Source organism: Onychostruthus taczanowskii, unplaced genomic scaffold, assembly GCF_017590055.1.
Source record: "Onychostruthus taczanowskii isolate IOZ18803 unplaced genomic scaffold, ASM1759005v1 scaffold53, whole genome shotgun sequence".
NCBI classification, from domain to species: Eukaryota; Metazoa; Chordata; class Aves; order Passeriformes; family Passeridae; genus Onychostruthus; species Onychostruthus taczanowskii.
Window position 1 is genome coordinate 5,149,987 of NW_024502902.1, and position 24,234 is coordinate 5,174,220.

General features: G+C 43.1%; 1 protein-coding gene across 1 annotated transcript in view; it reads left to right on the forward strand.

Annotated features, from left to right (window-relative positions):
- Positions 1-24,234, forward strand: part of SYN3 (synapsin III) — a 189,981-nt gene that overhangs the window by 22,961 nt on the left and 142,786 nt on the right. The window contains exons 3-5 of the mRNA XM_041416911.1: positions 8,312-8,369; positions 17,928-18,019; positions 18,077-18,079. Coding sequence (XP_041272845.1) covers positions 8,312-8,369; positions 17,928-18,019; positions 18,077-18,079 — 153 coding nt within the window. The remainder of the gene's footprint in view (positions 1-8,311; positions 8,370-17,927; positions 18,020-18,076; positions 18,080-24,234) is intronic.

The window sequence follows — 24,234 nt, forward strand, 5'->3', positions numbered from 1 at the left end:
AGACTCCACCTGGAGAATGAGGCTCCTTCTGGTGGGCTGGGGGTATGTGTGCCTTGGGAGACTTCCAAAAATGCATCCACAACTCACCTACAGCAGCTGCCAGAGAAAATGGAGCTCAGACATGAATACACATGTGCGTGTTAAACACACAGCAAAAGGGAGCAGGACCATGAGGAAGGGAGACAGCAGAACTCCGGGATCTGGCACATGGGCCAGCTCCAGCAGCCTGACCTCAGCCAGGAGGGAAGCATCCCACCTCTGGCAACCTCCTCGCCCACCATGCTATTAAGCAAAATTATGCTCTAGCTGGATTGAATTTCTCAGCAGATCAAACAGGATTTTGCACTGTGAATTATTAACCCCCATCCTCTGTGAAAGTGCTCAGCTTTCCAGCCTAATGCCTCATGTTTAAACAGCTTATGGGGGAAGTGATCAAGCACAGCTAAGGCTCCTATTAGCCACACATGCTAAAAGCATTGCTTTCTGGACCAGACAGCATAATAAAGTTCTTTTTGCATTTGCTGGATATCTAAGTTACATTTGTGAAACAGCTCATGGCTTTTCAAAGCCATTGGTCTGTTTTGTTCACATTTTAGGCTGTTTCCAGAGATCACAGTGCTGTGTTTGCTGCCATAGCCAAAATACAAGTGCCCTGTGTGCAGCAATTGAGTACTGTGAGTACCATATACAGGAGTATTGTGAAATGTTCACCAAAAAATAAGTCACAGAGGATATAAAAATTGCATTGTTTTATCTCCTCTTTAATTTGCAGCCAAATCTGCCTGAACATACTGTCTCCAAAAATTTTAAGATCAAGGAAGAGAGAAACTGTGATTAGCACTGAATTAAATCCTCTTAAAACATTTGAAATGGTTCTTTGTATGACAATAACGTCATAATTCAGGTCTAATTATGGACTGATTTGACAGGATTACTGTTTTATACTGATCAAAGGAAATAATCAACTTCTTTTAAAAAGAAAATTATTTTAACCTCTGAAACATAAAAATATTGAGCCCTAAATATGTCATTTGCCTCAAAATTTGATTGTGAATAATAACAGTCTAATACCGAATTTTGGTAACATGGGAGTTCCTAAATACTTTTTTCAAGGAATTCCTTTTAAAAATATTCAATGAGTGTCATGAGTCATTTCATGCTTTCAGGAGGCTGAAGGCAATATGCTAAGGCTCCTATTAAGAGGAATATTCCTAACTCATTTAAACATAATGAGAAGTTTTGGAGTTTAAGCTTGAACTTAGGATTTTGCTGGTTAAATTGCAAACTTTTGTCTGTATTTCCTTATAAAAAATCCTCTAACATGGTGGTCACTGACAATAGATTATTATGAATAAGTTTTTTTTACACAGTGGTGTTCTTTTAATATTTCACAAGTTCTGTGCAACAATGTAGCAATAATTGGGAAAAAAAGCTACACATAAAATTCACATTTTCACAAATCTGGTTAAAAAACCCTTATATTTTCATCATTTAGCTTTGTCTACCCAGGATCAAATATTTTGTTCCTACACTTCCTGCCAAATTCCGTTTTTTGAGAAGTGGAAAGCAGAAAGTGGAGGCAAGTGTGTGTTAAATGAGTGTGTGTGTTTGTGCACATATGCACGCCTGGGAGCAGCATGGAGAGTTTCTGTATTCCCTAGCATACAGACATAGGGGTCAAAAGGAGACAAGGCTGTCAAAAGTTTTCAAGAAATTGCATTTATCACATCACTTTTCAATCTGTTTTAGGTATAGCACCGTCATGTCTGTCTGTATTTTTGTCCTGCATATGTAAAGTATCTTGGGATCTAGTCCCCCTAAATGAAAGGTGATACAGAAATGTAAAGGATTAGTATCGTTACAAAAATAGACACAAGGAATATGGAAAACATTCCCCACCAAGCTATAACTGTGCTAATGCAAGTCAAATCTGGATCCTTAATTACTTTACCAGAGTTCCTATAAATGCATAGAATTTAACCTCAGAATGTCCTGTCTAGTACTGTACATATATAAAAAAAAAAAATCCAACAAACCCAACCCTCAGATACATTTCTTAAGGTTTGTGAGTCAGTTTTCTTCTGCCTGAAAGTCCAGAGCCCTGCCCCAGGGTTAGTCCAAGTTAGGCCAGTTCTACTGCTCCTCAAATTCAAGGAGAACTGAGGTAGGCTGGAAAAAAAAATTGCAAAATCCTCAACAAAAAAATTATACCCCTTGCAAACAGCTCCAGGACATATTATTTAGATTTAGCAATGTGGAAATGTTCCAGCAATGCACTATTTTGATAATACACAAAATCAAATTGCTGCCTCATGTTGTACTTTGTGCAGTACCCCACCTCCACCCCCTACCCTCCTACCCCCAGCTCTTTGTGGGCAAGAGGAATGTGACCACAGCACAGCCTGGGTGGGAGACCAGACCTACAGCAAAGTGTCCTTCCTACTCTGACAGCTCGGAGAAGCACAAAAAGCTGTGCCCAAAAGCAATAGTGCTGCACTAACTAGGGCTTCTTCTCTTGCTGGGGAATGGCTTTGATTACCCCTGTTTGATGAGCAGGAGGTGGCACAGGAAGATGCTGGGAGGCCACTATTGTGTGGGACTCCACAATTCCTTGAATAGAACGATTGGCCTGAATGGTTGTGTCTGTGATGGTTAAAGTGCTGGTGGTTTGCCAAGCCAGGTCTCCCCGGAAAACAGGCCTTCAGAAAGGAGGAGTCACAAAGGAAGATTTTAAAAACCCTTCTCCCTTGCTGCCCCAACATTTCCCTTGCCATCTGCATTCAAGCCAAGAAAATCCTCCCAGCCCTGTAGGGTGGGACCTCAGATCTCATCAAGGACCTCACCAGGAGAACTTCCTTTATCCAAAAATCCCTAGCCCGTCCTGCCATCAGAGCCCAGCACAAGCCCCTTGGGGTGAGGTGTTCCTTCCCTTGATGTGATCCCATAACTAACAATGTTTCGGGGGGGGTTTTACAGTAACCAGAGTGGGTTGGGTTTTGTGGTTCTTCCCAGAAGGCAGCAAAAGTGTGTTCCCACAGCCCATGCGAGGACCCTGAGGACACACCTGCAGCACTGCAGAGCTGGCTCTCTTTGGTGGCCACAGCAAGTCAGGTGGTGACAGCACCAAGAGCAAGGTGATCTTGCCCCGGGGAGGAGCAGGGCTGGTTGCAGCACTGCTGTGCCCCAGGGATGGAGCTGAAACTTCTGTGGAGCTCCTGGCAAAGTATCAGTGTATTTGGGGTTACCTTTTGACCCACCACAGACCTGAAATTTATTCACTGGTCCTTCCCTGTCGGTATGCACAATGTGAATACCTTTTCTTTCTTTCTGCACTTGCCTCTGGTGTATCTAACTTTTAATTCAAACGTTGTTTTCTGAGATGTCAAAACACACATCCATCACTCTTATTCACCATTCTGACACCCTCACCCCTTGCCCCAAGGTACTCTTGCAGAATAAGTATTAATTACCAACCAGTCCATCTCACAGCTGAACACTGCATAAAGGTCTCTGGGCCAAAGTAGATGTGGACAAAAGCTCCAGCAATTTGCAGACCTCAGGATTTATGGAGTGATTTTTCCCATCCCTCTGCCCTGGGCAGTCAGAAGTTGACCATCTCAAAATTCCTTACTATGTACAGGCTGAGAATTTCTCAGATGGGGAAAAGTGGTGGAGTGAGTGAGAACTGGCTCCTGAAAGGAAAGCCTTCCTTATTTTCACCCTTGGAAAAAAAAAGGGCACAAATGCATCTCTCCTCCCCCTTCCCCTCCCTGCTGCCCTTATAGCTTGTAGGGGCTGGGGGAGTCGGGGCATTCCAGCAGCTGCTGGCCAGTATCCTGGAAACTGCCTCCTTTTTTCCCAGTCCCAGCCCCTTTTATGAAGGAGACAATGCGGACATACAGTGAGTGCCTTGTGCATCACTTGGGCCCCCCGGCCCTTTGATATGGGGATTTTATACAGTGGCTTACCACCTCCCTACCCTCCCTGAGGTGCCCCCACACCCAAAGCAGGGGGCTTCAGCCTCGCCTTTTCCTAGATTATTGCGAAAGAAATTGCATGCCTTATTTTCCCAAGGGCTCAAGAGAAATATGTGTAATGTGATACCAGGGAAATAATTCAGATAATTCCAGAATTTACCCATGGATGTCTTTTGGTTTGTTTACCTGAGTCTCTTCTTACCATTTCTCTCCTTTTTTCTTCCACCCCCTCCCTTGCCCGCCTCTCCCCAAGAGTCCCATGCGTTTCTCTCTTCATTGTGTTTTGCTCTCGCCCCTCCACAGCATAGGAAAGGCTGCCTCCTGCTCTAGATAAGAAGTGGTTTGGCTTGGCTTTCTCTGCTTGTTGTGTCTTGATCCAGAGGCACAAGCTCAGTCAGAGGATTTGGAGAAATTTGCCATTACAATAGCCTAGTGTCCTTTTGCATGCTCTCAGTGAGGAGACCCCATTTCTGGATTGAAGGTACAAGCCAGCTCTTGAGTTTGTAGCTCAAGGCCTCTGTTGAACAGTGATAGAGGTGTGAGTCAGGGCTCAAATTACAGGGGATTTGGGCTCAGCCTTATTCACTGAATAATGGCTTCCCAGTTTCCAAGACAGCATTCCAATATTTGCTGCATCAGTTCCACTGAGGTTTCTCCTAGGAAGATCTGAAAATCTGTGAATTAGCCTGACGTAGATAATGGGAGGTGAAATGATCATTTATTATTCTCTACTGGTAAAGGTGCACTTCATATCTGACAGAAAATTGTTGTATATGCTTCCTCCAACCATGGTAATTGAGGCAGACTGGGGCAGGTTTAACAGAATATCTCTACAAAATAAACTTATATGCTTTCCAGATTACTTCATAAGAAGAGGCATTGGGTTTCTTATGTCCCTGTAATCATGTCAGAGCTGGGGCAGAAAGCAAAACTTAGATTTGTTTGATGCCTTTGCACCCAGAAAATAAGTCCTTTTCCAGAGCATGCAGCTTCTTAATCAGAAAGAGAGAGGGGTTCAAGGCAAGCTTCTTTCCTGCAAGCCAGGGCAGACATTTGTCTGTTTATCACAGTGCTTCCTCCCTCCCAGTCCATGGGGCCACATTTAAGTGGATTGCCTGGCTCTATAAATCCCACCCAGGAACTGCTCTTGAGCATGGCCCTGCAGTTTTCTTGAGTCAAAACATGTTTACATGCTAATTCACTGAGATCACAGCAACCGCACCAGCCCATCTGCACCCTGCCTAGCCAAATTATAGCTCTGTGCTCTGCTGAGCTGAACATCTGACATGCTTTAAATGAGGGGCTGGCCAGCCAAGCAGTGGTCAGTGCGCAGACTGCCTGGGAGAGGCAGTGGGTCTCTGTAGCCAGTGGCTTGCCCAGTGTCCCAAGCTGGGGACGTTGAGCCCTCCTGGGGCCATGAGCTGCTCCTCTCATCACTGGGAGCTGAAAGTGAGCAGGGACACTTCCAAGGTGCCCAGAAAGTTTTTGGCCTGCCCTTCTGGGCACAGTTCCTCTGCTGCACTACGAGCTGCCTAGCTAACTCAGCAGCAGCCAGGTCCTAGGCAGAGGTCTGGAGGAGACTTGCTCAGGCGGTTTTGGGGCAGAGAGCATCCACAAATGTCTTGTACAGCCAGGAGACTGCCAGAAACATCCATCTCTCTTTCTCATGCATCACCACCACAGCAGAGTGGTCTTCCTTTCCTCTGTCTCATGCCCACTGTAAGGAGCACAAGCCATTTCAGACATTATGCAGAACTGACCAAAAGAGTCTCTTGCAAGAGGTATGATACTTCCACAGCATCAGCAGCTTGCTTCCAGCAAGATTTCAGCTTGCTTCAAATATGAGGGGCTCCAGCAGGATGATAAGGCCACTTTCATTTCATTGTGATAGCCTCTACTGCCCAGGGGCTCCAAAACCCCAGGTGAGAATTGAAAACATCACTCCATCCATTTCAGAGATGTTTCAGTGAGAAATGTTTTATTCTTACCCTGGGCTAAATGATGGGCGGACCAAAATATTTGGCTGCAAATTGCTTAGCACCTGTAGTCTTCAGAGACTCTCAGAGCAGGTTAAGCTTCCTGGGGGACTGTTTTGGGAATCAAGTGATATATTTTACTGTTAAAGGAAAGTTCTAGGGACAGTGGATGAGACAACCTGTGTGGAAAGTGAGATAGGACAGAGAGGTCACACAGTGTCTAAGCCGAGGCCCCTTGTACTACTCCCACAATTCCTAATGCTGGATGCACTCTCTATGTGACCACCACAAGCCTAGCCAGTACTGCAGAGAGGAGAAAGATGGTTTTGTAACCGTGGGGAGCTAATTTCCTGGACCAGGCAGTGGCAGCCTCTTTGATGTCTCTGAACCAGGCTGAGGACTGTGGTCAATCACACTTCATTACAAGCTGAAGCAAAGCATCACCAAGGAGTTTGCAACCAGCTGGTCAACAAAGAGGAGAGGCCATAGAGGGAGGAAGTGTGTTCCATAAGTGTGGGTAAGGAATATATATTATGAGCATGCTGGGAATAAAAACAAACTTGTACCAGTGAATAGTACACCTCAAATTTCAGACCAGTTCCTGTCAGCGCTCTGAAAGCTTATTGCAGTTTTTAAGAAGTCACTGGTTCCAGCAATATCCCCAGTGTTTAGGAGTGGGGAATGTTGCCAGACCCTCTTGAGCCATGCCTCCAGAAATTTAACAGAATTATTAAGTGCATTTAGAGTTCCTGTTTATTGTTAGAGGCATGATGTCTTAGCTTGTCTGCTGAGTTGTTTTTTCTTGCAATGCTCATAAATTAAAAAAAAAAAAAAAAAACAAAGGAAAAATGGGCAGAGATCTGCTTTTTATACCTAACAGGGGTTTTTTGAGTCACCTGGTCTTGGTTACTCCTGGCTGCTACATTATCCCTCACCTATGCAGAAATCTCACAGGCTGATGGATGGGCAGTCTGGGAAGAGAAGTGTGATACAGCATTCAGATGTCCTTGCTAGAATTAAGCAGAAGACTTTTATCATTTTTAATGTATTTGTCTACTTTAATGAAAAATTTTTACTTCATGTTGAGCCAGAATGACAAAACAACTTTTTTATTTACGCGGCATATTTCTGGGGGAGGGGAGCATGCAGCTGTAAACTGATGTGATTCAGCCATGGGGAAAATTGCCTTCCTACTGTCTCTCCTTTTTTTATTGGAACAAATAGACACATAGTAAAAATGTGAGCCAGCTTTTTGCTTTTTTTTTTTTTTTTTTTTTTTAATACGATAAAATAGGGAGCAAAGCCGGCTTCCCCTCATTTTCCTTTACTTCTTTATTCTGGCCTGTCTTTGCCAATTGGAAACAGAACCCAGAGTTACTTTGTCTCTGGAAACAGCTCTTGTAGGTCTAAACTCTTTTCAATGCTTTCCAAATAGAAGAGCCCTTTGGAGCCTACATGGCCTTCTGAAAGTTTACAGGGGAGAAAGACAAAATAAATTCATATTTTCTTCAGTCAAGCTTGTTTGGTGAAAGGAAGAATTGGGGAGAAATATTCACAGCGACATTTATATTGGCAATTTCCCCACTGTCCAATCAATATAAAGGGCATTATACACAAATATGAATAGAAAAATCTAAAACTGCCTGTCCTTTTCCTCTGTTTTCTTCTCCAGCACTACTGTCAGCCTTCTCCTTGCATGAATAACCTACTAGAAGTGCTTTGTTATCTGCATAGTGTGGGGAGATAAGAACAGAGGTGGTGGAAGGTGTCTGCTCTTCTCAGAACAGTGTTCAACCCCAAAGCAAACAGTTTCTCTGTTCAGGAGAAGAGATTCTTCATCAGTGACCCGGTAGAGATGCAGATACAGTTTCCCTAAATCAACAGCAAAAAGGAACAGAAGTGGAAAGCAGCTCTGGCATGAGAGAGCATGAGAACAGGCTTCACAAGTACTTCAGCTGTGATGATAAATCTCCTTGTTCAACATCAGAAGAAATTCCCAATGCTGTGCCATATGTTGTTCTCCTTTTACAGAATAAAGATTGAGTATTAAATGAGATATAGCAAGGAATCACTGATTAGAGTTGTTCCCTGGAAAAGATTAGGGGAACATTTGGTTTTCAGTTCGAAAATTAAATGAAAAAGTAACAAGCCTTGAAGGAACTTTCCAATGTGGTTTTCATCTCGCTTGGCATGTTTCACCTGGAGAACATAAAGGTAGAAGAAGATAGGGATTACAAAAACATGCTGTGACCCGGATAGAAATTCTTCAGCAGAAAGGGAAATGCAGAAGCAAAATCATATGTAATGGAAGCCAAAAATCTTACTGAACCACGTTTGTCTTTCTTGTTTCTTCTGCAGGGCCAAATATTTCCAGGGGAAGAAGGTGAATGGAGAATTTGATATCCGAGTGGAACAGGTCAGTGCCAAGTGAATTTCTCTCTAAGGAATGTATGTGGACATGGCTAGGGAGAGGAATGTGTCCCAGGAACAGTAATGAGGTTCATAGCCTGATTTTTCTTGTGCTCCACTGGACACATTCTGTTTCCCTGTTAGCCTTGGCACCAGATATTCATTTCAGTTGAAGCCTCTTCATGCTGTCATGTTGGGGTCTGTCCCCTGCTCTGTGTTGGTGCAGTGTCTGTCAAAAAAAGTCCCATATGGACTGAGACTGGATGCTGTTGCCAAAAGAGAAATTATTATTAATAATCATCATCTGCAGGCACCTAACTGCCCACTCAGCAGGCATAAGAAGAGAGAGATGTAGAGATAAGAAGGTTGTCCTGAAGGAATCATATGCTTGTTTTATAGTCGTTAGGACTATAAAAATGTTTGGGGGGGTAAAGAAAGCTGCTGAACGTTGTTTGAATTACCTTGTATTTTCTGTTTTTATAGCTGTTGATTCTGTTAATTCTTAACACAGATTATTAATGCAGTGCTTTTGAAGACTTTCTCATGACCCATTGCCATTGAAATGGTGTTTCTTTTCTTTTCAAAGGGATCCTGTCCTGTTGTCTCTGACTGTTCATGAGCACACATTTCTGATCAAACTGTGTCCGGGACAGATTTTTCTTTTTTATTGATATCACACTTGTCAGTCTGAGTGGTATTAGCAAGAATCATTCTTCCTGGCATTTCCTTGTCAAAGTCTTTATTTTGTTGTCTGCCTTAGCAATTATCCTAAAAGAGAACAGGAAAAAATTAAAAATTTGCAAATCATGCTACTCACTTAGAAGCAGGAAACCAAATAATTTAGGTTTTCCCTTCAAGCCTCTGATCCAACCCTCTCCATCATTCAAAGCAGGTTCAGCTTCAAAGCTAGACTTGGTACTCTTAAAAATGGCCTGTTAATTCCTTCCTAAACCTCCAGTCTCTGCCTTTCCCCTCATAATCCTTCTCCTCAGATGTTATTGCACTTGAAGTCCTTATAAAGGAAATGCCTTCAAAAGTTTGGTGAGCACAGAAGGTCAGGAGTGGACTCCTTCCTGATCCTTGCAGGGGGATCAAGCTGTGACCCTTGTCACCGTCACAAGGTAGCTTATCACATGTCCTCACTGACTCTTGGAGGGAGGCTTTCCCAGTTTACCTCTTCAAATCCTTCACATAGGCTGAATACCCATGTTCCAGATGAGGCAACAAATTGCTCCAAGCAAAGACCATAATGGAGTTTTGCTTGTGGAGACCATGGCTAAGCCCCTGCAGCTTCCATTAAATGCCCATATAGTGACTGCAGTATTGCCCAAGGGAATGAAGCCCCCAGTGGGTAGGAGAGTTGAGGAATGGAAAACAAGGATCCTGGCTATTTCCACTTTTCCCCTCACTGCCACTCGGATCAGGCAGCTCAGCCTCCATTTAGTGTGCAGGGAGCTGCTCTTGAGTCCTCCAGACCGCAGAAGGAGAAGGCATGATGACTTTTCCCAGCTGGATCACTATCGCTCCAGGGAAACACAGAGGCTGCATTGTCAAGGGCAGTCCTTGAATCTGACCCCTGGCCCCTCTTTGTATTGTTAAGGTCAAGAGAGAGGCACTAATTCCTTCAGACTCTGACTTTTTCTTCCCTTCTTATTTTGTCCATCCATCCTTTCTCACTATTTCTTGATAGTTAATTTTCACTCATTGCTTCTGCCCTATTTATTTGGAGCCTTCCTAACTTCACCTCTTCCTCAAGCAGTCCAGGAGCCTAAACTGTTGTGGGAACAGGTCCCCTAAAGCTGAATGCTGACCCTCTACCTGAAAAATGAATGTTCTTCCACAGTTTTCTTATGAAAGAGGGAAAAAAAAAAAATACGACTTTGTCATTAACACAGTCCACATTTTTCTCTGTGAGTTCCCAGCTTACAGCCTTCACTCCTGTAACTCTCCCCCAAATGGCAGACAGACTGTGCCATGGTGCACAAGCCTTAACCTGGCTGTTCAGTTCTGAATAAACTCTCCATCCGACAGTTTGACTCTTAGGCACCTCTTGAACCATTTGGTCTGCTCAGTAAGTTCATTTAGTTTTTCATTTTTCCATTTGATCCTGTTTCAGATAACCACACATTATTAACTCAGCCAGAAATGCAGTTTGCCTTAGGAACTTTTTTTAGATTTTATAGGAGAAAAACCACATTTGATCTGAAAAGCTAAATAACAAAGAAGTTTGAATGGCAGAAAGCAATGAAAGGAAATATCCAAATGTTAAATACTCTTGGAAAACCACACTGGGAAAAAGCCATTGCCTTATTTTTACTGACCATGCTAACTCTTTTGCCATTCTTCCAGGATGTTTAGTAGTTGGTTTGAACTTTTTCTCTTGTCTTTCATTTCCATCTCTGTTACATTTTAATTCTTTCTAAGCAAGCCATTTTAGTAATCTGTGGGGGAAGCAGAACAGGATAGTAGGTGATATTTTCTGAAAGTCATGACATCACTTATTTGTTATGGAGCAGGAGTGCTGCAAGCAGCAGTGTCTCTCCCTCTCTCAGTTATCTAATCTGGTTGTACGCCCCTACCAGCTCTGCAGGCTGCCTCCCCCCTCCTCTGAGGAATGCAGGACATAAGTGATCATGCTGTCCTGCTCTCTCTGTCCCCCACACACAGCTCTGTGGAACGCATTGGCTCGCTTCAGCTGAATTCGAGAAACAGGCAGATGTTTGAAGATACTAAGTTCCTGCAAGAGGTGAATCCAGTTCATGTTAGACGCTGTATGTAGGGAAGAGGCTGTTAAATGCCATCCTGCTGCTCAGGGAGCTGCTTCTGCAAGTCTCAGCTTGTATGAAAATAGGTTTCATGGACTCTCAGATAAGGTTTTCTGGTTCTTTGGCACCAAGTGAATTGCATGCCTTGATAGGAACCCCAGGCCCTAGTTCTTCACATCCATTATCTCCAGGAAGAGACAGGGATTACGGTGGGCATCACCTGGTGCCAGTGGACGAGGAGAGAGCTGGCAAGGACACTGTGGTACACCACTCTCCTGTCATTCATTAAAATTAAGGTGAAGCCTGACTTTGTTTCCACCTTTGTTGCTTCCCTTCTGATCTTCAGTGTAACACTGAAACCATATTTATAATATTCTTTAAAGGCCGAAGGATTTATTATTTTCCACCATTTAGTGAAACCGGGCAAGTAGGGCCATTGCCTTCTTCCTGCTGGCTGCAGGGAGGGAGTGAAAGGCTTCGGTGATGTAAAGCCAGTTCAAGCACTCTCCTGAGTCATGGCCTCTTTTTCTTTGGAGGCACTTTGGATTACATTTTTCTCGTTTGGATATTTTTCCACTTCTGTAACAATGATAGCCGTTCATGAGACTGATTGAAACACTGACCCAAAAGTGAAAATCTATTTGACCTATTCTGATTAAAACCCTGATGGTTTAAGTTTTACTCAGTGTGGGTAAAGCTCTAAGCTTTAAGAGAACAGCTGAGTCTAAAAATACTATCTTTATTTTATGCTAAAAATAAGCTGCTTAGATTTTGATCCACATTGTTGCTTTTACTTGTCTGGTGATTTTTAGCTTTCAGAACTACAGTGTATGCATCTCTAGTTCTTTTCTCTAGAAATACAAATACTAAAAAAGTTCTTTTAGAAATGAAAAGCATAAGTTTGAATAAATGGCTCTAAGGCTAAGTTGAACTTAAAGAAGAATCTTAAAGTGCCACAGGAGTGGACTTTGCTTTTAGTCTCTCACAAAAAAGAATCTTGCTTTTATCTCCTCAGTTCTTCATTGGCCAGAGGGCAGGAGGCATTAGGAGCCACAGTATACTGAGGAAGAGGAGGAATTATACCATAAGCCTTATGCTCTGTCAGATGGTTTTCTTCATTAGAGAGAAACTAATTCAGCACCTCCTTCCCCACCCTCTCTGTGCTGTCCCAGAGGAAACTAAGCCTTGTGTGTCCTAGGGATTTCTGAGGTTTTCCACCTGGATCATTACATACCTTGTGTGGGGTCTCCTTGGGCATGAAACATGCCCCAGGGGAATGTCTCATGGCCATACATCCTCAGCACATCCACAGACAAGCAGAGGAGGGTGAGAGGGATGGGGCTGAGAACTGGACAGCCACAGACCCATGAGACAGTCCATGACCCTGAGGGTGGGGGGCAGATGAGGGGACACTTGACACCTGTCTGGAAGAGTGATGTCTGCAAAGCACATGTGCAGAGCAGGGTCACTGGGACGGGACACACGGAGCTCTGGCTTATGGGAGGAGACTGGAAGAGCAGTTTGTTTCTCCTGCCATAACAGAGGATAAAAGAGATATGAGTGCTTTTAGTAAATACCTTGGTGCAAGTCAGGGTTTCAGGACATGGTGCTAAGCGTAGCAAGGGATTAAACCCTGTGGCTCTTATGGGCTTTTCCAGTCCTGTGCCCTGCATGGACCAATGAGGGACAGCAAGCAAGAGCAAGCCGCACCTCTTAGAGAGGGTCCACCACCTTCAGGGTCCCTTTCCTGCAGCTGTTTCCCAAAGGAATTTTAATATGTTCAGAGACATCTTGGCATTGGCTAACTGATGGTGGAGTGGGGTGAAAAGTGTGAAAGAGGAGTCATGAAGACCAAAGGTCCATCTACATTTGTATGCCTGATGTTTGTTCACCCTTCTCCTTCCCATCATTTCCTTGCTGTGACGAGGTGGGTCCATCTGTCTGTCTGACACGCATTTTTCTTGCACAGCTCATTCACTTGTTCCCACTGTTCAGTTTATTTTCAGGGAATGATTATTCAGTGAACTCCTATGTACATGCTTCTGGAAAAGTCTTGTGGTATAGATTATGACTCCATTGGCAGCATTGTCAGGAAAAAGTTGTACTTGGCAGTCACAGAAGATAATTGTAATACAAATCATGAATTCCAGCTCCATTGTACTTCCCACCCTAAAGAGGTATTTTCATGTGTGGTGTAAAATGGTCCTTTCAAAAGCCGGAGTCTGACAGGTCTGTGTGTGATGAAAGGAAAACTAGCCTTTTGTCAAACAACAGTGTAATTTTTATTCATTATATGTTTAGGGTTTGGGGTTTTTTCCAGCTGAATGCCAGAAAGCAGTTCAAGAACAGCAACCGAGTTCTCAATAGCTTGTCACATGCAAGCATTCAGAAACCATGAATAAAGGGAGAATTAGCAAGAAGTACTCTAGAATAATTATTTTCTTAAATGAATACTTTCTTCTTCTTCTTCTTCTTCTTCTTCTTCTTCTTCTTTTTAATATTCATTGGCTTTTTGAAGTTTATAGAGTTCATGATTTTGAACCATTTCCTGGGATCAAAATATTTAGAAATGTGCTTTTTCTAAACCTCAAATTTTCAGGTAGTTGCGTAACTTCTGAAATGAAAGCTCAAGAGACAATTCTGAATACCATCAGAGCTGATGCACCAAAAGGTGTTCTCATGGGTAAAGGCACGTGGACTTTCAGCACCAGCATTTTCTCTAGCCTAGGAGAATGCATCTCAGCTTCAGGACTTGTGAAGAGCACTTGAGGAAGCTGCTCTTGGAGCCACAAAGCAGTATTCACATCACAGATGGACTCTCTCCATTCTTTTCTTCCAGAGAGCAATCCTAGTACTGGGGAAAGGTGGGGAGCAGAGTGCCTGCCCAAGGGAAAATGTCTCAGGGAAAGACACAGGGAATCAGGATGTGTAATCTCTAATTCTGCATGCATGCATGCATAGCCTCAGCCCTCATCCCACAGGCATCCAAACTATCTGCTCACCTTTCTGCCTGTGCAAGATTTAGGGATTACTTATTTTCCCCTTGAGATGCTTGTAATTTTTGTAGTGAAATGTGCTGCTTTAGGAATGCAGCCTGATGTGGGCCTTTCCTTGTACTTATTAGAAGATCCACCAAAAAATAAGGCATAAAATCCACAGAGGAATGTATGAGATTTGATTATACAGTAGCAATTCCTCATCCTAAGTGCCTAAGCCATGGCACAGACCAGGCTAGTAGCCCAGAAAAAGCAGTGCAAGGATTACAATGGACCTCAGCCAGAATATAAGTTAAAAAATAGTCACACTGCTGCATGTATAACAAATCCATACTCAAGCATATGGTTGGCAGTTTTACATATGGAAGAAGTTGTGGATCTGCCAGAGAGAATCCCTGTGACAGCAACAAAAAACATCACTTGCAAGAAAATCTTACAAGAATGGGACTAATTTTGTTAATTGACACCAAAAATTGTTGTCTTAAAAAGTAAGGGGAGAGATTTAGATTGGGCTTTGGGAAAATGTTTCATTGTTTTTCATTGTTGTTAAGGTACAGACTGCCAGAGGAGATTCCTCATCTATGGAAGACAGAAGAAGGTTATATAGTATCTGCTCACAATGGCAGAGGCAGAGCTGGTCATGCCTTAGGAAAGAGAGAAAGACTATGTGATGTCTTGAAGTCCTTCCAATGCAGCTTTCTGTTATTCTATGAAAAATGCTTAAAATACACCTTGAACATGTGCTTCCCCTAAATCACTAACAGGCATAGCTACCAAGCCAGGCATTTCTACTATTGTGTGATTGAAAATGACAATATCTTCCTGTTTTAACATCAGGAAACAGAAACAGACACTCTAAAATAGCTCACCAAAAAGATCTCCAGCACACAGAGAACACTGATGGAAACTGAGCATACCTTAACGTTTAGTCCAAATGATTTGGAGAGTCTTCCAATTCTTAATACCTGAAGGAGGCATTTTTGACAAAACTGTGATCAAAGTAGCTGTGGGCATCATCTCACATCTGAGCCTCACAGAGGTATGAAATATTTCTACTCCCACACTCTTATTACATTATTCTTCAAAACAGATTGTGTCACATTTGTCATATATGGTTTGCTCTTGCCCTGAATGTTTTTGCAGCCACTGGCACTGCTGCAAAGTATAAAACGCCATCAGGCTAATGCAATGCCTTCTTCTGTTCCATGATTCCTAATGCAAATGACTCTGCAAGGCCAAGGGGAGCTGAGCTCTCCTGTTTTATGCATAGTTACCTGTCACTCTATCTGCACGGGGCTGCTTTCAAAGACCTCTTTGTCTGCAAGGTAAACTCAGGCTGGAGATGATCTCAGAGCTGAAATCCCAGCCAAGGGAAGTCATCGGGCTACAAAACCCACAAAGTTAAAAATACAGAGAGCACTGGAAAATCAACAGGAAACAATTTCTGCTGACTGAAGGTTTTAGCCTTCTTCCAAAAGCCATCTAGCAGCGGCCTGTTGGATGGAACAAAGCAGCTACATGAAAGCAGCAGCATTCCTTAACTTTGTCTGTTAAAGCAGAAGTGAATGCCAGGCAAAGGTCAGGATTGTCCCTCAGCTCTGATTGTAGATCTGGACATTCTGGGAGTGAGACAGCTGAATCCCCCAGACCCTCTTTACACTTCTCTCTCCTTGCCAGTGTTCCCTGGACAATGGTTGCCAAAGGGGATTTCTCCTTTTCTTCTGGCTCTTGACATTAGCAGGGCCTGAAATTGGTCCTGGCAGTTTGGCATGAAGTACTCACCAGCTCGGGGGGTTCTCAGGCCTGTTTGCAGGTCAGGTGTCTGAGCACAGCTTTGTTTGGCCTGACTGCCCCAGGGAAACGCCTGTCAGACCAACTTAGTCAGACTGCAAGTGCCCCTCATCGAATGAAGATTGCCCATTTTCACCACCAGCAAAGAGGAGTGTTAAGCTCTTTACTACAAACCATCATGGAAAAAAAACTTTGGAAGAAAAGCATAAAAAACGTGAAAACACAGACCTAATACTTCCCTTTCTTGCACTGGTGTTCACATCAGATGGTGCATTCCCTAGCTATAGAAGCTGGAGGTCCAGCTTGACAACACTCTGCTTTCAGAGTGGGACATCTCTGAGGCACATGAAGACACAGAGGTGGAAAAAACATCCTTTCGTCTCCCCAGTCCACAGAGCCTCTGGAGCTAGTGTGGAAAACAGCAAGCTTACCACGACCTGTTGGGGAGATCAGTGATGGTGCCCAAAGCATCTGATCTCACTGAGTTTGTCCAAGGGGGACTTCTCTCTCCCTAGGTCTCCTGAGATTTTTCAAATGTGTAAAAGGCAGGTGCCTCTCAGGGGTAAGTGTTTTCTCATCTCTGATCTGACAGGGTCACTGCAGAAGCGTGGCTGTGGCCAAGGCAACACAGTGCAAACTCTCATGAGTAAAACCCAGGCAGTCACCTGAACCACTGCCAATCCCTCCCTGTGAGCATGTCTGTGTGTGTTTGTGCTTGAAGCAGAATTTATTTCTTGGCAATAGGAATTTTCTCCCTCTTTTCATTGTAATTGGGAGTTACAATGATGTAAGATTGCATAAGGGTGTTGCTTTAAAAAGTTTACGCAGAGCTGCAGACATGAAATCTCATTACATCATCGAGTCACCAGTCCACAGCCATTGCTTTAAAATTACACAGATTTTAAAAGGAAAGTTGGAAATTATTTTTTCATTTGTCGTCTGGCCTTTGAGCATTTACAGGTGCACCAGTTCTCCATTGGCAAGTTTTTTCCATGAGTTTATGAGGACAAAATACACTTTTTTTTCTTTTTTTCTTTTCTTCTTTTTTTTTTTAATGCATAAAAGTTGTTCCTGGCACTATCTTTTTGTTCCAACTAATAGAAATAGCAGAAGAACATTAAACAGTACAAGGATCTCAATAAAGTCATGAGTATTAGCAGGACCATCTGAATGTTCTGGTATTAGACAACTACTGGTTAGAAGATGATTTTACTGCTGCCCAGTCTTCATCATACTAAGTCTGAAAAAATGCCTTAAAAGGAAGGGGAAAAAAACCTGAGGACTAAATTTTCTGCTTCCAAAAATGAGACCTATTTATTTATATTTATCATAATCACCCCTGTATCTTTTTGCTTCCCATGGCTGAAATATCCCTTGCCAAACTTTCCAGCCTTGCAAGTCATGCCTCTTTTAAAATACAAAGTGCTTTAATGATTGAGCAGCTCTCTTAGTAGCTTACCCAGCTTTTCTAACTCTTTAATAGTAAAAATCTTAGTAAGCAAATTGCATCAGGTGACCTCCACTTATCACCTTCCTGCAACATAATGAGGTTTAAAAAGGTTTAAATCTTTTGTATTAGGTTTATAGCTGGCCAGTGGCACGGCAGCCAACTCAGACATAATTCTAAATGGATGTCTCCAAGTGGAAACTTGGAATTTTAATTCAAATGACCTTACGTCTTTTTATTATTATTGTTGTTATTATTATTATTATTCTTTCCTCTGTGCCTTTTTCAGCCTGCTCATTCTTAATTCCTTCAGTACTTATTACTGCAATAAGTCTAATCCTATGTACTTTTACACCCCAAGTGTGGGAGCCATAAATACTTCTGCAGTCTCTCAGGGCAAACCAGCTATAATTGGATCTCCAGTTGCCTCACGGGGAAAAAAAAAAAATTAAAAAAAGAAAAAAGAAAGAAAGGCACATTCCAGACAAAGAAAATTTTGCGTGTGTGTCTGCGTGTTTGTGTTTCTGCCACCTCGAGTAACACCGTGTCCTTTTGCTCCACTCCAGGCTGAGTTCTCCGAGTTGAACCTGGCTGCGTACGTCATGGGTGGCTGCATGGTGGACATGCAGGTCGTGAGGAACGGCACCAAGGTGGTCAGGTGAGGAGCACCAGCGGGTCTTGGAAGCTGGGCTTTGTGGATCAATATTGGGGCAAGCAGGTTGGCCTCACAGGGTGACAAATATCTGAATCAGGGCAGCACAATCCTGGTAGATTCAAGGATTCTTGGAAGTGGTGAAAAGGCTGGCCTGACTCTGGTGGGTTTGTATCAGGTCTCAGGTGCACATTATGCCATACAGTCATTGTTTCTGGTCTAGACCCTTCATGGAACGGCAAATGCTTCCTTCTCAGGTTCTTTTCAGCCTCCAGACTCCCAATAAAAGGGACAACAGATCTTCTTCTCCCTTGATTCTTCTCTCCTTCTCTGTCAACTAACCCTCATTTTAAACAGTGGCCCTACTTCATTAGCCTACCTGTCTTGGGCCCTGATCCCAGGGCAATAGCCACTAAGCTCTGATGACCAGATCAAGAGCAGCCCTGAGAAGCAGGACTTGAGGGTGTTGGGGGATGAGAAGCTTGACATAAGCCAGCAGTGTGCTTTCACAGCCCTGAAAGCCAACCACATCCTGGGTTGCCTCCAAAGAAGCATGGCCAGCAGGGCAAGGGAGGCGATTCTGCCCATTTGCTCTATTTTGGTGACCCCCCACCTGAAGCACTGCATCCAGCTCTGGGACACCCAATGTAAGGACATGGAGCTGTTAGAGCGAGTCCCAAGGAGGGCCTTGATAACCATCAAGAGGTTGAAACACCTCTCCTGTAAAGACAGGCTGAGAGTTGGAGTTGTTCAGCCTAGAAGGAGAGACCTTATGGGACCTTCAGGCACCTAAAGGGTACTACAATAGAGTTTTGCAAGGACATGTAGTGATGCAACAAGGGGGAATGGTGTCGGAACCCAGGACATCTCTCTGGATGCCCTGGATGGCTCAAAGCCCTGGCAGGGATTTGGAGACCCTGGCAGGAAGCCAAAGACACCTGGAAATTCGATCTCAACCCATGGAGCAAATTACCAACTTTATATGAAGAATTACAGGTCACAAAAGTTTAAGTAGCATAGCAGTAGCAATCACAGGGTGAAGGGAAAAATTTTGGAGCACTGTGCAGGAGAGTTCTGGACCTTGTACAGGGGGGTTTGGAATTCTGTACATGGGGGTCAGGGGTTCCAAGATGGAGGGATTTGGGCGTGCCCTGTCCTTCTTTTTTCTCCCTGGCATCCATGTTCAGGATGATGTTGGCATTCACAGATTGGTTTAGAGTAGAAAGTCACTGTCTAACATAGGTGATAGGTATTGGAACATAATTGTAAACATAGTATACATAGTTTTTAGTATAAAAGATAGCACCAGTTCGATAGGCAGAGAGTGTGCCTTGAGCTGACCTGCTGAACAGACCTTGGCAAGCCAGACAGAAACTGTTTGAGATAAAAAAATAATAAACAACCTTGAGAACGTGAACCAAAGACTTCTTGACTCCTTGTTCGGCTGCTGGGTTGGGGAAAAGAGACTTTTAACAGAGACACACCTCGGGATCTTCCCAATCACACCAACCAGACCAGACCAGAGGAGATCCCGAGAAATGGCTTTAAACCGAATAGGGGTGGATTTAGGTTGTATACCAGGAAAATATCCTTTACTGTGGGGGTGGCACAGGCACAGGCTGCCCAGAGAAGGTATGGATGTCCATGCCTGGCAGTGCTCAGTGTTGGATGGCACTTTGAGCAACTTAGCCTAGTGGAAGGTGTCCCTGCTCATGGCAAGGGGGTTGGAACTAGATGACCTTTAAGGTCCCTTCCAATGCAAACTATTCTGTAATTGTACGATCCTGATGCTTGTAGCCTGATTTGCTCCTGAAATACCACTCTTTTCCTTATGGGAGATTCCCAGTGCTCTGGCCTTGCCCTGTGGTATATCTCAGAGGTAATACCTATCTCTGTTTGATGGGAATTTCTGTCCTACTAGCATTACTTCATAATTGCTGTCATTGCAAGCAGACTCTTTTCCCAAGCAATGCTTCTCCAATCACACATCCAATTCACTTCCCAAAAGCAATGCTCCCCTTCTTTCAAGCACCAGAGCAACAGCAACTTGGAGCTAATGTTAGATGCAGCTTTACAAGTTCTATGGAAAGAATAGTGTCACATCTGTGTATGATGCCTCTGTTTACCTTCGCCAATATTACCTTCCACCCTATTATTCCCAAGCCTTCATCTTTATGGGTTTCTGTCATTACAACTCTACATTTCATCTTTGATACAATAGCTTTTCTCTGTTTGTGTTGAAATCTCATTTTTGTTCCAAATTAATTTTTTTAGCAACCCTGCTTCTTTTTGTACAGTTCCTTTGCACTTTTTGGTGTATTCAGGATCTTTGAGTTTAATACTGTTGACATATTTAATCAATGCTTTTGTCTGTTTGCAACTAGTTCAAAGTTAGAGGTAGAGACACATAATGTAGCATGCAGTGATATTCTTGAAAGGAATTATTAGAACAGCTGAAAAACTGTTCTAATTTTGAGCATGCTGGCCTCAGTTTAATTTCTCAAAATCTCATTTCCAGTCCAAACAGTGCAAAGCAAAACATGTCACTGTCAATTAGCTATGACTGTGGTCCATCAATTCATTTCAGGTCTTAACATCTCTCTTAGTACATCCACAAGTCTCCATTTGTTCTTCGGTAAAATTTCACGAGCCTCTGCTAAAAACCTTTAAAGCTGTGTCTGTTACTTGCATTTGCTTTCTCCTGTCCCACAAATGTCTGTTTCTGAGTGAAACAAAGCATTATGTCCCATGAACCAGCCGCTGGAGCACTCATCAGACAGCGTGCAGTGCTAATGCACTCCTGTGTTTGCTTGCTCCTGGTGCTGGAAGGTTTCCCAAGAACCATTTCCTAGGTTGATCACATCTTCATTTTCCTTCCTGTGTCTTTCCTCCCAAAGCCATTCATACATCTGGCAGAAAGATCTTGAGCTATTAAACTGAAACTGAAGACAAAATTTATTTTACAAAACTGTATTGGGCATGGTGTTCATGTTTCTGCTCACAGTGAACACACAAGTATTCCAGCTACCATTTTTGCATGGATATTTATATGTGAATTATGTGGAGTTTTGAATGGCATTAGCTCAGGAGGTTTGTTTGTTTGTTTGTTTGTTTGTTTTCGGCCATGCATGTTTAAGGACACATTTGCATTGTGCAAAGCAGATTTGGTAAATATATACTTGTCTGGATATGAAATTTATATAGCATATGCTACATGCCATAATCCTTGCAATCAGCAAATATTTGTTTACAGCCTGTGCTGATGTGTCTGTGCTGTTGTGCCCAGCTCAGTAAGTTTAAGAGCTCAGCCAGCTTCCATAGCCACTCCTAGCAACACTCTAGAAGGTATAAAAATTAAAACTCTTTTTCACTTTAGAAAGCAAATTGTGGAACTGAGCCGTGTAGAGGCACCTTGACCCAACCACACGGGTACAGCTTCTTCCCACTCCCTTCAAGTCCCACCATGCCATCCACAGCCATGTCCTACCTGGTTACAGACACCTTTCCGAGTGCCCAGCCACAGGGAGACTCCTTCAGCTCATATGTGTGCACCAAACCTGCTGCTGCTGTCATCTTTGTTCCATCACTTATTTGGCCTCTGTTAATTATTGAGCAAAACATTCAGTCAAAAGTCAGAATGCTCCTAGATGGTGAAGTATAATACTCATCATATTCTTTGAATACCCAGAGTAATGGAAATCCCACTGACAATTTATAAGGAGGTAAATACAACACTGTCTTGCTAACAAGCACATTTGGGATTCCCCCCTGCAGGAGCCCTGCCTGCTTCACATTCCTCTCCAAAGGGAGAGCAATAGAATGTAGCAGTTTAGGGAAAAGACAGTGAATATACTGTAGAGCAGTAGATTTAAATCACTGAAATAATAAATTTCTTAAGAGCAACAATTAAGATTTATATTCATACTCATGTTAAGCAACTACTGGGCTGCCCTCTCCAATTTGACATTATGTTTGCTGATAAGCTATCTAACAATTTATTAGCCTATTAAATTCCATCATTTTGGAGAAGGTCTAGTTCTTTCTTTAAACTGGAAATACCATATGGCACCTGTAAAGCAAAGTTTAAACCAAAGTTTTTTTCTGCTGATCACTTGATATTTTCTGACACCTTGGAGTTAAGGCATTCTTTCACATCCCATGTCAACTGATTTGAACTGCACCAGGAAAAAGTGTGGTTCTTTTACCAGGAAGATAAATTGCCTAGTAAGAGGATATAACACCATTTATCTCTTTTGCCTCAGGACAATTAAAAAAAATAAAAATATTTTTTAAAAAAAGATGCTTTAGAAATATTATTGGCAATTACAGAAAGCAAAGACATATACATGACTCCTAGCCTGTACATCTTGAAATAAGTAGCTACAAGTTAGCAAACAATCTAACTGAAGCCAGACATTACTTTGCTTGCCTGAGTTTTAAAACAAATGTGGCTCCAAAAATTTCATTTTACAGTAACAATGTTCTGGGTCTCCAGCTTTTCTTTTTTAGCTACTACATTCTGCACATCTGTAGGAGGGGGTGGAGGATTTGAGATAGTGTCAGCAAAATGTGCTACTGGAGACAGAGGCTATCATCTAACAAATCTAAAGAACTGCATCTGTGTTTTCTGTGCCAGTTCCACCATGGTTTGTGAAGGCTCCATCAGCCTGTTCAGCACATTTCCCCCAGACGAGAGCTGGCCATGAAGGATCTTGTGCAGCCTCTAGCAAGCACTTTTCTATGTCAGTGCCCTGTAACCCTTGCCCTGACTGAGGACACTGGTGGGATGAGCTGGGCACCAGGAGCTGTGTTGGGTTCAGCCAGGACTGGTGGGGAATCTCCCACACATTGGTCCTTGTTACCCCTGCACTTATTTGGAAAAAATTGGCAGCAGACTTTCCCTATTGAAAAGTTAAATATGGGAAGCAGGAGGTAATGTTTATTCACCCCAAAGGATCCCTCACCAACTTAGACATAGCAATTCTTACAGCAGAGAAATGGAATAATTTCTGGGTGCAAAGTACTGGTGGAGTACTAAAGAGTGTGTAAAAACAAGTGTGGTTTATACCTACTTTTAAAACACTTGGGTGGATTCTTCATTCTCCTCCCAGTGCATACACAACCTCCTTTTGGACAGGTCTACCCACACAAACAGAAAGAGAGAGTGAACCATCTGGAATCTAATTTACTCTAGAAAGCTCTTGGACTGTGTCACTTTTACTGGGGTTAGATGTGAGGAAGGGGATTTTTATTTTCACATTCCTCTGAAGGGTCCTTCATATCAATATTTTGGCAGTGTAAAGAGGCTGTCAGTGTTAGCACTGCACCCACTCTGAGATGCATTTATGCTTTCAGGATATTATAAATGTCTAAGTAGAAATGAAAATTTGGGCTGTGTCTGTTTCTGACGGGACCATTTAGACTCACAAACTATGATCTCAGATTCTGTATTCAATTAAATGCTTGACTGTTGGACTTCAAGCTATTAATTCCAGTAGATATAAGGCAGGGATATGTTGAAAATCTGGACAGCTCTTTTACCTGGGGAATACTAATGTCTTTGGGAGCATTTCAGACCTTTAAGGATATTAATTAATCATACACCAGACTGCTCTCATCTCCTGTCTCCCTGTAGAGCTTCCTCTTTTGCCATTTGGGCCAATCATCCAGGAGAGAAAGCACATTTTCATGTTTGCATAGGACCTATCAGAGTGGTGGCCATACCACAATTAGAGTGTGGTATGCAGGCTCCATGCAAGCACAGCGCAGACAGCAGTGGGTGGACCAGGAGGTGCCCAGGGTCTGACGTGGGGAGGACCCTGAGAGGAGAAATGGCCCTGGCAAGTGTAGAGGGGTGTCCAAAATGGCAGCAAAGGAAAGAGGAACAGCACCCAGGACAAAGCCTCGCTGTGGGGAAGATCTCTGCCATGGAATGATGTTTATCCCTACAGGCCTTGCCTGAATGTTGCCTGTGTGTGTAAGGTGTGTGTCTCCCTGGGTGATGTGCCCTTGCTACTCACAGCCGTGGTGGGGTCAGTGAATTCTCCGGTTTGTCCACACAAGCCCACTCATTCCTGTAGTTAACACTGGCATTCCTGTTGCTTCCAGTTGATTCAGTCTTTCTACGATTCCCTGTGCTGTGACAACAGGACAGCAGCCTGTTGAATCACCATCCCCAAAATCCCTAAAAGTGCTTTTTTCCTTAAGCACATTTTCACACT